Source organism: Phodopus roborovskii, unplaced genomic scaffold, assembly GCF_943737965.1.
Source record: "Phodopus roborovskii unplaced genomic scaffold, PHOROB, whole genome shotgun sequence".
In the NCBI taxonomy this organism is placed as follows: Eukaryota; Metazoa; Chordata; class Mammalia; order Rodentia; family Cricetidae; genus Phodopus; species Phodopus roborovskii.
The window spans coordinates 8,287,384-8,302,017 of record NW_026126517.1 but is presented as its reverse complement, the minus strand read 5'-3'; the positions used below and the strand labels follow the sequence as shown (position 1 = coordinate 8,302,017).

The window sequence follows — 14,634 nt, the reverse complement described above, 5'->3', positions numbered from 1 at the left end:
GTCTAAGTTTGCACATGAAGAGTTCTGTTGACATAGATCAACAACAGACTCAGACAATTGTCAAGGTGATTCACACAGTCCAAAAAACACATCACCATCACCTGATCCACAGATTTTCCAAGGAAGGCTTGATGGTGCAAGTAGTGATCCAGGATGGGGCACCAAAGAGCTGTAGCTCATAGATGACCTTTAAGAGGCCCCAGTTCTTAGATGAGTCATATAACCTCACTTGAATTTACTTCCATCTTTTACAAAGTGTAATCTGCCCTTTATAATGGTCCCAGCATTCAGCACTTAAAAGGCTCCAAAGAACACCATCACATCTTGAGTCTCCAGATACTGGCTAAAAGACAAGGACTCCCTCCACAAGGACACATTCCATGTATTTGTTTCTTTTCAGTTTCTTCTCACCAGCCCATTGACCTCCCTTACAACTCTCATCTCTTGCCTATCAATGACTTGTGTAGCTCTTGCCACTCTATAGATACTTGGTGTCTCTTCCCATTTCTTCCAGGTCCATTCATGAGGTGTGAGTGATATATTGTAAAGTTGTCACCATATATCACTTTCCTCTTCTAGAGCACAGTAGTTTTTGTTGTTGTTGTTTGCTTTGTTTTTGTCATGCTTGATATTAAACTCATGGCCTCCCACATACTAGACAATGCTTTACCACTGAGCTATAGTTCTAGCCTTTAATGACTGTTTTGGCCCCTCAGTTAGCTCAAGGAGAACTCCTTATTTCCAACACAGTCTACTGACCTCCCTCATCCCACTCCTCCCCTGCACCCACCCTGTTCATCCATTTACATTCTAACTGCGTGAACACTCACAGGAGAATACATTAGATGTAGGAGGTGGAGGGAAAGATAGAAAGAAATGAATAACAGGGGAGCTATGTGACAAGTGAAGAAAAACTGCTTTTATCATAAAAAAGAGGCAAGGCTACATTATCCGCCCCCCCCCGCCCCCTACCAACCCCCCCCCCCCCCCCCCCGTGTGATGTATAGCACTGAGCAAGAAAGTGAAACAATGAACAGGAAAGAAAAAAGGAAAAGTCCATGGATTATTCAGACTCAACTTGTGTTGCAACTTCTGCCTTTGAACTCCCAAACGAGGCACTTTTCAGAGCCAAAATAAAGGGCATTAGAAAAGCACTAATGTTAGTAATAGAAAGGACAGACGCTGTCAGCAGTCATTATGCTAATTCTGACCACTAGAACTAAATTGTAAGAGGAAGCAGGAATGTTTCACATCCAAGGAGTAGTCCCTAACTAGCAATTCTTAATTGAAGTTACATTTAACTGGTGGAGTGGCATCTCCCCAAACGAAGGCATGTGCAACAAAACTTGGGAGAAAGTCTCTGCCCCCCCATCATGATTTCCTCTCACCCCTTCATCCTAGAAGTCACTTGTTGGATGTAAGCTAGGTCAGAAATTTTAGACTATAGAAGTCTGGAACATCCCGACAGATTCATGTGTCCTTTAGCATAACCACTGGACTAGACTGTAAAGCTTGGCCGACTTTAGAAGAAGCTGACCTTGTTCTTCTCATTTATCTGCATTCATCCCCCCTCCCCTTACCATGGCTGTTTTCCTATATAATAGACAACATAGCTGTTTTCCTGAGGAATACTTCTTCTTACATGCACAAAGACTTACAGGAATGTATGGGTTTCCACAACAGGAAACCCTTGGCCTTTAGAGAAATTTGAGGCTGCCTTGGTGCCTAATATCTAAATGGACAAGAAGTGATAAGAGAATTTTGTTCCTCCTCAGCATTTTTGCCACCCTTGACATATTTCTCTGCCTCTCTTTTGCAAACACAACAGATTGCATGTCACTTTCCAGTATTAATATTTGGTGGTACAGGACTCTCAAAGTGATAAATAAGAACTTTGGGCTGTACCATCGTCTTTCACAGAGCTTCTGTGTGGGTGAGAACACAGGGCCCACACTGCAGGCTCAGCAGCTCCCCAGCTGCTCTCTCCTCATCTGTTGGTCCTCTATCTTCAATCTTCTCAGATCTGATGATATCCGTGGGTTCAGAAATGTTGGCTTATTAATACCTGTGAGCCTCCCAGGATTCAAGAATGGACAACGAAAGCAGATATTTACTCCTGGATTTCAGAAGATGATCAGTTCTTCCTGCAGAAAATTCAACATAGTTAGCTAAGTCAACCTACCAAGGAATCAATGCAGTCAGCATTTCTATGGCATGTATATGAAAAAAATAAATCTGTTATCTTCTTTTCTAGAAGAGTGACTTGAACAAACATATTCACCCAGAAGCAAATTTCTCCCATTGAGATTTAGAGGCCAGCCCTGAACTTACCTAAGCATTTGGTTTCAGCTATGAGTATTTATTTCCTTTGCTGACATAACGATCATTTCTGGAATGAGCAGAAATATGTGATGTTATTTGACATAGGGGATTCTTTTCCTTTTTATATATTTTCCCTCCCTCCTTCTCTCCTCTCTCCCTTCTTCCCTTCTGTTCTCTCTTGCCTCTTCCCTCCAGCTTTCCCTTTCTTAATCTTTACCACACCACCAGGTTTCTGTTTGGCTTTATGATAATGTATCATTAGCAAAAGGATCAGATAATTTTTAATCAAGGTCTGTCATACAGAAGAAAACTACTTGGATTGCCAAGAATTGCTTATTTTTATTTTATGTGTGTGTGTGTGTGTGTTTTGTCTGATTACATGTCTATGTCACCTGCAAATATTTTGTGATATAAGGTGTTTGATTCCCCGGAACTGGAGTTATGGGCAGTTAGGACTGCCATGTAGTACTGGGAATTGAATCTGGGTCCTCTGCAAGAATAGGCATAGCCAGGGCTCTCAAGTACTGAGCTATCTTTTCATCCCCCAGTTCTCCCCTCCTCTCCCCCCCCCACCCTTTTTTTTTTTTCTGGCTTACTGTCCTAGAACTCACTAGGTAGCCAAGGTGGCCGCAAAGTCACAGAGATCTGCCTGTGTCTGCCTCCCAAGTGCTGGGATTCAAGATATGTTAAATCATGGTAATCATACCCAGCTGTGTTTCTTTTCTTGACAGCTAAGATGTCACTCGAAACATATAGCTTAGGGCTACCACTGGCTCAGGAGGTTCTCAGAATGTCCCCATGACAGAGAGGATGAAGCCAAACCTCCTGTACCTCTTCTTGATGCTAGAACAAAAGTGGTCTACAGTCCACAGAAGGTACAGCAGGCCGGCATTTCACCCCTGCTGCATTAAGCAACACTGGGCTGAAATATTGTGACCTAGAAAAGACCCAAAAGAATGAGTTCTTGATAAGGTTGAGACAAGTGTCAATTTGCCCTTTACCTACTAAATGCTAAAGAATTGATTTATTTTTGTTTGTTTGTTTTGTTTTTCAAATGGCTGTACCAGGGCTAGGGGAACTATATGGGAACAATTGTGTGTAAGTTGTTTCTGGATTTTTGGTGTGGTTCCTGAAGCAGGAATGTGTGCCTTCAGCTTATAACTCTTCCTCAAGGTCCTAGGTCTACAAAAAAAAAAACTACTTCTGTCCTCCTGTAGCCCTGTTTGAGCCAGTACCCACACTACTCTTTGAATAACAACCTACAGGACACCATATGTTTTCACTACTTGTGGTCTGAGGGCAAAGTCTGCATGGTTTCTTTATCTGCCAACATCTCTTCAAGCTGTCCTTCCTTCCATTCACCTTCTTTCTTGTCACTGACACTGGTAAATCAGCCCCTCCTCAGCTTCTGGACTGTTCCAAGGGCCAAGAATGTATTCCAAAAGACTGTCCATGCTGTGCACAAGACATCAGGGCTACCACATCTGGCTTCCCTCTCCAATCTTAACTTCAACTAGGTCATTCCTTCAATGACCAAACATTGGGCCACCTCTCACATCTTTATACATTCAAAAGGGTGTCTTAAGGTTGATAATATACACAAATCAGGAGGATTTGTAAGCCTGGCTCCATTAAAGAATAACTCCAGAGTCTGAAGCACAAAGTACATTTGTCTTGCTACAAACACTGTGGTTGCAGTTAGGGTGCACTGCATCAAAGACTGTTATCTCTCTGAATGTGAGTACCTCTGCACAAAGAACAGATTCCTCGGGTAACAATTCAGTGCCCAAAGCCCAAAACTTTGTTAATGCTTCATATGCTCCCTGCATGCAGATGAGCAACTGCACAGGCCCCTGGCTAGAAAGTAAAATAAAAGGTGAATGGTTATCACAAATCAAGCCATCAGAGCTGTTGGTAGCCACAGAAAAATGGAGAAAACCCTGTCTATGTTTCCAAGAGCTTGCAATTAGGAGAATGGGAGCTCTTTCATCATCTAGTCAAGAAAGAATTCTCTGTCTTTATGTATTTACAGGGGTTTCTGAAAAGACCCAGTCTTGCAGCACAGGTATAGATGGCATGGTCTCCCGTGGCCCCAGAGAGAGAGAGAGAGAGAGAGAGAGAGAGAGAGAGAGAGAGAGAGAGAGAGAGAGAGAGAGTCCTATCAGGGTCAGCTTGAACTCAGATATCAAAGGTCAAGATTCCCCTGCCATCTAAGAGCCTACTTATCAGTGTTTCTAAAGGACAAGACCTAAGTAAAAGCAAGTCATACTTTCACATTTTATAATTAGCATGGGTACCCAGACTCAAATTGCTGGAGTATAAATCCTACTGTATCTGTCAACTTTATACTTAACACCACAGAATTCAGTGAATGGGGGACAGTCTGATGAAAGAATGGACATTTCTATGAAGAGAGTTTGACTCTGCAGCTGAAATTCCAAAGGAGTGAGTGTCTCCTAAGATCAAGTGTATAAATACAGTCCCTGTGTCAGTCAGTGATCCACAGTAATTGTCACCCATACTCTTCCCTGCCTCCAGTCCACTTCTAGCTAAAACAATAATAACAGTAATAATAATAATAATAATAATAATAATAATAAATAAAAACTGAAGGGCTACGGGGTGATGGACAGTGGTCAGCATAACCAGAGGCAGGTCTAAGGGACTGGGGGAATCTCCTGAGCCAGTGTCTCTGGCTTGTTTCTAAGACCATCTGAGGGCAAAGTAAGCACTTGAAGATGCTTTCAGCCTTAACAGTGGCTTATTTTTAATTTTTTTTAGAAGTGAAAACTACAGCCTTGACCCCTTGGAAAGGTTTGTATATTTACTTCTCTCAGGCAACTGATGCCTTAGTGGGAACAGGGTATGTAGTTTTCTTCACCTCCTCCTAGACACCTTCTCCTTTAAGCTCACCCTCAAGCATTCCAGAGGGACCTCTCCCTGACTCTTGAGTGATTTGTCATCAACCTAGATTAACTCTATTCCCAATGACGTCACCGCCTGCCAGAGTTTCTCCACTTGCATGAGTCTAACTGGTCTTTATGGTGGGACTAATGGGCACCTGCCTGTATTCCCAAGAGCTGGCTTCTGGGACCCTGTCGCTGGGCTTGCCTAACCCCCCCCCGAAGCTCTCTCTAGTGCATCAATCTTCTCAGGCCATAGCCTTGCATGCCTCCTTTGCTTATCCCTTGCTCTCCTTCTCTAACTTGGAGCTAGAAGAAAACTGGGGAGAGGCCTTGGGAGGAAAGGGGAGGTTCTTGGGTGACTCACTGGGACAGGAATAAAATGTGTCTTATTTGAGGCTTTCATGGCACCAGATGTTTCCGATGGATAATTGACACTCATCCCCGCTCTTCAAGACCCTAACTGTCCTGGTAATTAGTCTCTTTAGGCTTTCGCTGCTCTCTAATGAGATAGTGGCAATAAAGGCATCCAATGTGGAGTGGAGGAGTGGCTGGGTGAAGAACAGATGCCTCATCTGAGTGACAGTGTCACCAGACAGACGGATGGGATAAGCTGCCACTTCCCTAGCATCTACTGTGGAAGAGCCTTGCTCTCAGCAGGCTGTGACCTATGCCGGCCTGGATAAAAGGCTTCGCCCCATGGCCCTTTCCCCTGGTATTTGTGCAGTATTTTCTCATAGTGGGGCATGCCAGCCTTCGGCAGTGCCCTGATGAGTTAGCCATTGACCTCACCCTTCTGTGAAGATACATGATCTGTGCTGGTGGGAAGCAAATTACATATGTAAACAGAAGCCAAGGGACCAGAGAAGCCTCCTAAGCTTTCAAAAGTAAAGTTTCCACAAATTCCAAAACTTTGCAATCCTCAGCCCAGTCCTGAGACACTGCAATAGCTCCCTATCACTCTCAAATCCCTAGTCCATGAAGCTTTGCTTCTGGATAGAGTGTTCAGTCCTGGGACCTTTGGTGGCTTTGTTGGACAGAGTTAGAAAAGGGGAAGAAGGATTTCTGTAAAAGAATTTGAGATAAAGCAGAAGACACCGAGATGAAAATATTTATATGGTTTGATTTTTTTTTAAAAAAAAATATAATTATAAGAAAATTGAGAACAGAAGTGCAAGGCAAACAGAGACATGCCAGCCTCAGTCAGGGCTCTCCCTCAGTCAGGTAACACTGACTACCTTCCATGGTCAGTGAGACACATACCCTGCCATTAGGAAGTTGTAACAAGCCAAATGTGGGTGGCATGCACCTATGACCCTAGAACTTGGGGTCTTGAGACAGGAAGTTAAGATTTCTAACTCAGCCTGAGCTAGGTAGAGAGACCCTGTCTCAAACAAACAACAAGAAGGGAGGAGGGAAGAACCGGTTTTAGTTGATGATAGCACTTAAGGGAAACTTCATGTCAGACAAATGGGAGAATTAGAATATTACAATTCTGGGGCACATTTAACAGTGGAATGGATATGTTATGACAGAATCAAGGAGTTCTGCCTATAGGAAAGCACTGGAGGTCTAGCCTTGAAGCTGGAATAATGAATAGGAGGGAGTTAAATGAAGAATGTTTCAGTGAGCTAGAGAATGTGAGCATGGGAAAGGAAAAGAATATGGCTGGGGAGTGCCAGCCAGTGTGTGCGCATGTGTGTGTGTGTGTGTGTGTGTGTGTGTGTGTGTGTGTCTACCTATGTGTATGTGTGTGCATATGTGTCTGTGTCTGCCTGTGTCCACATGTGTGTTTGTGTCTGTATGTGTGTGTTTGTGTCTGCCTGTGTGTCTGTGTGTTTGTGTCTGCCTGCCTGTGTGTGTGTGTGTGTGTGTGTGTGTGTGTATGTGTGTGAACGTGTGACCCCCATGTACTGGAACAATTTTAGGTGTGGCAACATAACTCTGAAGTTAATTTAAGGGATAAATGGGGGAGGTCCAGCAGCTGGTGGCAGTGGTAGTGGTAGATGGTGAACTGTGACTTGTGAGGCGAGTCGCTGCAGGCGTGTCTTCCAGAAGGCATGGACAGACATCTTACCTTGAGCCATCTATCTCCTGCTCCTTCATTCTAATCATGTTTTGCCATAGATGCCGAAGAGACAGACAGGGTGGGAAGGAGAAAGAGTATGTGTCTAGCGTGGAGTCAGTGGGCAGTCTCTGGTGAATATGAACACCATGAAGGCCCTGTAAATCTCACCAAGACAACCCTTCCTCCAAGCAAGATGAGTTCACAGGCATTCTTCTGTTTCCTGTAGGTTGCTGGCTTAAGAGCTCTCCCTGTAGACTTCCTGTAGTTTCCCAGCATACACCTGAAGCACAGTGGAACTCTGAGGGGTGTACAAATGTAACTGCACAAAAGCCTCAGTGAGAACACCCAGCAAAGCTATCAGACCACTGTACAGAGGCTTCAGGCTGGAAAAAGGTGTTCAGCCTTGCATGGACTGTTCTTACATGGGACCTAGGCAGGGATTCTGCTGTATTCTTATTGCCTGTGGCTTCTGCCTTTCAGTTAAGTATGGAAGCAGGGGGGAGGAAGGAGAAATGGAGTGCCCATGTGTTCTCAAGAGGGTGGCATGTGTTCTCCATCTCTTTTGCCCCTTACTATCTTCTTGACCATGTCAGGTAGTTGGGCAGGAATGGGCTTTAAAGCTAAATACCTGAATATTCAGAGAATTAAAACAGATGAGAGAGAGAGAGAGAGAGAGAGAGAGAGAGAGAGAGAGAGAGAGAGAGAGAGAGAGATGTGCTACAGTCTGAGATCTGATCTGATAGATTCCCACAGACTAAGTACACAGGCCATGTTTCAAATTGCACTGGGCAAGGCACATGTAGAAATATGAAATGGACCACTAACTTTACCAGGGATGAAAATAGAACCTGGTTTCTATGATCTGTATATAAGATCTCACAGCCACTGGCACAGACAAAGGGCTAAGTAGAAAGAACAGAACAGTTCAGAGAGGGAAGACTCCCTCAAAGCATAGGACATCTTTACTTGGGGAGTCAAAGAGCGACATCTCTCTGTAATACAAGGAAAGTGTGTGAAGACAACAATGTGAGGGAGTTCTTAGTGCCACTTTGGATGGAAAGCTAGCAGCCAGATTCTACAATATGTGAGCACTTGAAAGGTGAGTCCTCAGTAATTTTCTGATCATGCTTCTTCTTCACCTGTGTCCCCAAGAAAGCTCTCCACTTTGTTTTTCCTGGATCACCTCTCCTGGCAGGCACAGAGCAGAATAGGGTCCCCTGGGCTTTTCAGCGTGATGACTCAACATTGCCAAGAATTTGCCAGTGTGTGATACCTGTAACCCAGGCTAACATGAGGTTGGCAGCTGCTGACTTTGAAGGACCAAGAAATGCAATCATATGGACAGTAGCTAGGTCAGAAATTCTAGGACTTGACAGAATAAGCCCATGTGCAATCAGGAAGCCTAGTTGAATCTGGTCTGATTTAACCAGAAGTGACTCCAGTGCTGAGCTCCCGAGTCAGGTAATCAGGTTCCAGCAGTGTTCAGGTGGCGACAGGACTAAGTATGGTCACCAGTTCTAAGTAACTCTGAGAAATTCAATGTGCCAGAGCAGATCCGAGCAGGTCTAATCAGAGATCATGTACCTGTTCATTAAGTGTCTAAAGCATCTGATTTCTAACCAAGTGTACTATTCCAGAATCATCATTGCCTTTTTTTTATGGAAGTCCTTAGACCCAAGAGCTAAAGTAGCCCATAAGTTTGTATGTAACAATAGGGAAGCTAATGGGGAGTTTTAACCTTGGAGTTAGTTCTACTGCTTCATGTTTTTGGCAGAGTATCTATTTGTAAACCAGGTGAATAAATGCCTCATAACAAAACTTGCCTCCCAATAGTCATTCATTGATGAAGGTACTGCATGCCCATGTCCACATTAATCCCTAGGTGAACGCTTGTCCACATAACATAGAACATGGTCTTTTTCCCTGATTAGTCTTCTCTCTACCCTGTATACACTCATTTGGGCATGTGAGACACTTGAGCTAAAGTCTGACAATACCTCACCCAGATGGGAAAGAGGCCAAGGACTTCAGGGGGAATCCCAGCATCTCCCTGAGACTGAGAGTCATTTTGTTCAGTGGAACAGCAGCAAGGAGAGAGACTACAGGAAGGGCTCACCAAGTCCTTTCCTGAAGGTTCTGTATACTTCTGAGGTAGTCAGATCTCAGAAGGTGATGATGGGTAATGGGGAAAGTGGCCAAGAGATCAAGGATTTGACATTATTGAAGCATGTTATGCCATGGGCAAACGGCGATTCTGCAGTGTCTTCTCTGCCAGAGAAGGCTTCTGCTTACACCCTGAGGATCCATTTGAGAGTCTTAGAATGTTCTGTTGTTAGAACACTAGCTGTTCATCCTAAAGTTAAGCTTTAGTAGAAATGACAGGAGACCAAGTGACAGGTGATGAGTTCTCCCATCTTGCAGCAAGTAGCTCATGACATGTGTGTTCTCTCCACAGGCCCAGGTGCTGTTAGTGAAGTGAACAATGGGACATCAAGGAGGGCAGGCTGCATTTGGCTCCTCCCTCTTCTTGTCTTACACCTGCTTCTCAAATTTTGAAGGGAGTCCCTGTCCCTGCTGGGGAGAGCTGCCGCCACTGCATCTCAACACAACAGCACTGCAACACGACAGCGACAAGTCAGAATCCAATGAAATTCAGAGAATCACAGCCAATGGGGCAGAAATTCGAGGGAGGGGAACAAACAAAACTGTGGGAAAGAAAAAAAAGCTTAAAAAAAAAAGGAAATTTGAAAATTGCCTTGCAGATATTAGATACCACTGAGTTTTCTTTCTTTTCCCAAATGGGAAGAAGGCACACCTGGCTTGGACCCACCCACAAGCTGCACTGTGTGACCTCTCTGTTGCCAGGGTGGGCAAGGGCTCAGCCACTCTGCCCACTAAAGTGCCCCACCATGGAACATTCTGGAGTCGGCCATCCCAATTTCTACCGGTCCATAGAGACAAGCACAGAGTGAGAAACAGGGACCTAGATGTGCCGCAGAGGGCCCTTTGGTGGGCTGCGCCGTGGTGGCATGTGTCATGAAGAGTGAAATCAGAAGAAACAAAACAAAACAAGACAAACAACAAAACAGAAAAAATAGAAAGAAAAGGAAACAAGACAGCCTGACAGCACCATAATCCCACAAGTGACAGTCATAAAATAATATCATTTAACTTTTTTCTTTCTTTTTTTTTTTTTTTTTGTCATTTTACCACATGGACATCATGGATAATAAGGGATTCTGATTCATTATTAATTTTATTAATTATATTTTCTGATATGAGTCTAGAACTTAGTGTAAAAGCAAGAGGCAAAACTAAAAATACACAGGAGAGGGGTGAAGAGAAGCGTGTTTAGTAAGCATTGAAAGCAAATAGTATATGTTTTATCGAGGTTTACAACTGGTAGACCACACTTGAGGTCCTAACCGCCTGGTGAGGGTTTGGTGAATCCACCAGACACACATCTGATTTAACAAACACTCCACCAGTGTTACAGCTTCTTCCTCATTCCAGCATTTCATGCAGACAGTACTATGCTATCTACCTACTGCTTAGAAATGGAAGGTTGATCTACACGCTACCTTGGTTTGTTGGCTATGATTCTTTTGATGGCATATATTATACAGTATATATATACATATATATACATATATTTTTTTTGTTAGAGTTCTAGCCATTTTGTTTCTCAGCAGGGTCCTTTCTCAGACATTACTGCATGCTGTATATGGCGTTAGCTGTGTGTTGATCTTCTAAAAGATGATAGAGTTTACTGGTAATTGTGTAATCAGATCCTTCCTTTTTCCCCCCCTTGGGTTATTTACACGTCAGAGACATTTCTAAAAAGCGGAAAGGACAACAGAAACAATAACTAATACCAGGCGCAGCATCTTTCCAGGTGTGGCTCTCTGCTGCAGAGGCTGCCAGCTTGGCTTCTCCATCACACCTTGGGGCATTAAAGGACAGCAAGCAACTGAACCAACTAAACCAACAGTCAGTAATCACTTGCTTTAGCCCATTTCGGGAATTCCTGATGCCTTTGTGACTACTGGAGAACTTAATCCTCTCGGTTTATTTTATTTAATTTTTCACCTTCGTGTGAGTGTGTATGAAAGAGAAGAAAAATGCAGTTTTTAAGTAACCTTTTTTTTCCTTCCCAGTCTGGGGACCAGAGAGGCCTCGGGGAGGGGTCCTGGATGTGATGAGGGAAAGTGGGATGGGGGATAGGGGAGGGGTGGGTTGTCTCTGACTTGACATTAAAAAGTGTTCCATGTCCCTCTTCACTTGGTGTGATACCTCATTCTGTAATGGGGGTGGGGGGTGTGAATTTGCCTGGCTGGCTGAAGGATGGAGATAGGAGTATTACACTGCTCCTGGAAGGGGCAAGAGTTTGCCTTGGCAAGTGCTCTGATAGACAATGGGGTTTGAGACATCCCTCATCCTCCCTGTTGATGCAAGGAGAGCATTAATACCTTCAAGACCTTCAGGGAGTCTTGTTGGAAGCTACCACTATCCTACTGTTCTTCAATTCCCTTGTAGATCAGATAGTCAAGTCTAGTCATGGTTGCTAGTTCCAATGATTTCATCGTGTGTGTGTGTGTTAAATAACTCCAAATATTATGAATTAAGATTCTGAGAACTGACTGCCTTCCATGTCTGCCACCCCCCCCCAAACCTCACTTAGACCGATAAATTAGAGGAAAGAAATATTTAATATAACAATATTCAAATAATTCTAAGGCCGATTCTAGAAATGAAACACATAGAAGATCGTGAGTCAAAAATGAGGTTTTGGCCTGATAAGTCAGGAATTACAGTCCTTGTGACTTTAGGCATAAGCTTTGCCTGAAAGAAGTCATGGTATTTGAAAGGAGTGCTGGCATTTCCAGCTGCCACTAGCAACACTGACATGGAATCCCTTACTTTATCTCTTTGCCTGCCTTTATCCTTCCACATCAACTACACTCTTCACTGGAAATTTCATGTACCAGACAACTCAATAGAGTGTGGAACAGTCTGGCTAAGTCTTCTAGACTTGGGTTGCATTGATCTTACTCCCACCCCATCCCAGAACCACTGGAAGTAGGGGCCTTATATTTTCTTAGGATGCAAAGTAAGAGTAGAAAGGCAAGACAGGAATGAATTAAAAGCAGAGAAAGGTTTATCAGATGCAATAGGTAAGTAGAATTGGACTTATTTCCAAAACAGTGCTCTCCTGGAATCAAGAAAGTATAGGGAGTTGATGTTGGGAGCCTGTAACTGCTTATTCATATAGGAAAGTATTTTATATGTAGATTCAGAGACACAAATGTATTTCTTTCTGTTACATTGTGTGCTCGATTTTCTCTAAGGCTAAAACTGCTCCAAGAAATAAAGTCAATACTTTCTTAATTATAGAGGGGAAAAAGAATGAAGGAACCAAGGGAGAGTTTCTAACCCTCCCATGCCTCTGTCCACACTGGTGGATTTAGCTTACAGAACACAGATGACTGGAATCAAGTAGAGAAAACATGGGTGACTGTCTTGTTTCTAATGTAAAAGCCAGAAATCCCCCTGGAGAGGCTATTCCAGAGCTGCTGCAAAGATACACTACCCAAGCTTCACTTACTGAGACAGGACAACAGGACTCCCAACCTCTGTTGGAATAGGAGATTTCTCTTTCAAATATACCACTGCTAGGTATCTATGGACCACTCCTAAACTACTATTAGTTGACATTACTAATATCCTTGTCACTAATCATGCCTCAGAGCAGCCCATGAGCATCATGCCCCGAGTTGATGTCAACCAGCACTATAAAGTAGCATTGACGAGTAAGGCTTGATCCTATCACTGTCAATTCATGCTCCTTTTGCCTGTGGGGTTTTTGGTGATCGGGTTATGGAAAAGCATGTTCTTGGGGGATCATTTCCCTATCACTGACGGGTTCACCAGTAAAGAGATCTCCCTATTGCATCCTGGAAGTGAAAGTTTATTCTCTGGTTAGAAGATCTATGAGCCCAAAATTGCTTAGGAAACTAAACATGAATGGCATTCTCTTCCCTCAGCCTTCAAGTCAATTTAGGATTCACCATAGGGGGAGGCAGGAGCTGATATAGAAGCGTAGAGTAAAAACTCTTTGTTGGAAACAATAATGTGCTCGATGTGCTTATCAAAATCTGTAGAAACAATCATCCAGAATAGAACCTATGGTGGATTTTTTTCTCTTCAAGCCAAATAGAAAATAAGTCCATGTGTACTGGACCACTTGTAACTCACAGATCAGTCACCATCCTACTTAAGATCCACTCCATCTGCATCAACATTAGAATGTCCCGCAGGGGAACTGTCATCAGAGACTGGCAAATTACTATACCATGGCAACCTCTATGAATCCAAAGAGGACCACTATAAAGCCTTAACCATTTTCATCAACATTCCTATAGTCCTGTTCACCTTCCAACGGAATACCTGCTTTTATCCAGACACACAGATGTGCAATATGTTTCCATTCTCCACAAATGAGTCTCCCACACACATATTCTCCACAGTGGGTCTGTCTTGAAGCATTGTGAAGACTCATTCAAAGTCTGCCCTCTGATCTATAGACAATACCAATTGGGAGCTATGTTCACAATCAGTGATGCACTAGTGGTCACATTATGTGCTGGGGCTGGTGATGATGAATGTCAGTTATTATTCTTCAAGCTAGAGATAAGAGGTTGGAGGAATTAACACAAAAATCTGGTTGCATGTTGGCACATTTCACTAGTCTCTTCCATCTTTATCTTCTACTTTCTGGACCTTGAGTTTATATTAGAAGACAGTAGCCCTTTTCAATCACAAGAACCTATTGTGTAGATATGTTTGATTAAAAAGTGTACAATGTGAGCACAGAAAAACATTAATGGTATTCTATTACTATAATTGTTAGTAAAAATGAGATACTTGTCATTTAAAGAAGAAAAAAATATATGCAAAGGGATGATTATGGAAAACTAGCAATCTTTGCTTGTTCAGAACCACAATGCCAGGTGATAAGTACACCTGGCCAAAAGCATCCTGCATGCAGTCATTTGCCTTCAGCAGACAATCAGCTTAAAACAATTGACATTCATAGTGTCTGATAAAGGGAATAAAAGCATCTATTTTGAACTTACAGCTTTTAAAATTCTAAGCCAAATGCCAGACCTAATTTGACTCAGACCTTGTTCATTGGTATTTGATTGTGTGGTTAGTATTTCCTTTGTTATTCTTTGACTCTCCAATCAAGCCACTCAAAGCATTAGATCTTCCTTCTCACTATTCTTAATTCAAACATTATTTCCATGAGCACTTGACTTCATCCTCCTGTAAGACACTAAA

The 14,634-nt window shown here is 43.1% G+C and overlaps 1 protein-coding gene across 4 annotated transcripts in view; it reads left to right on the top strand.

Annotated features, from left to right (window-relative positions):
* The window catches only part of Ntm (neurotrimin), a 956,051-nt gene extending 944,478 nt beyond the window's left edge, over window positions 1-11,573 (top strand). For 2 of the 4 annotated variants that reach the window (XM_051196959.1, XM_051196960.1), the window contains exons 9-10: window positions 5,104-5,136; window positions 9,749-11,573. In XM_051196959.1, the coding sequence (XP_051052916.1) occupies window positions 5,104-5,136; window positions 9,749-9,849 (134 nt within the window). In that variant the 3' untranslated portion in view covers window positions 9,850-11,573. The remainder of the gene's footprint in view (window positions 1-5,103; window positions 5,137-9,748) is intronic. The other 2 variants (XM_051196962.1, XM_051196961.1) reach the window with 1 other exon arrangement.
* Window positions 11,574-14,634: the final 3,061 nt, after the last annotated feature.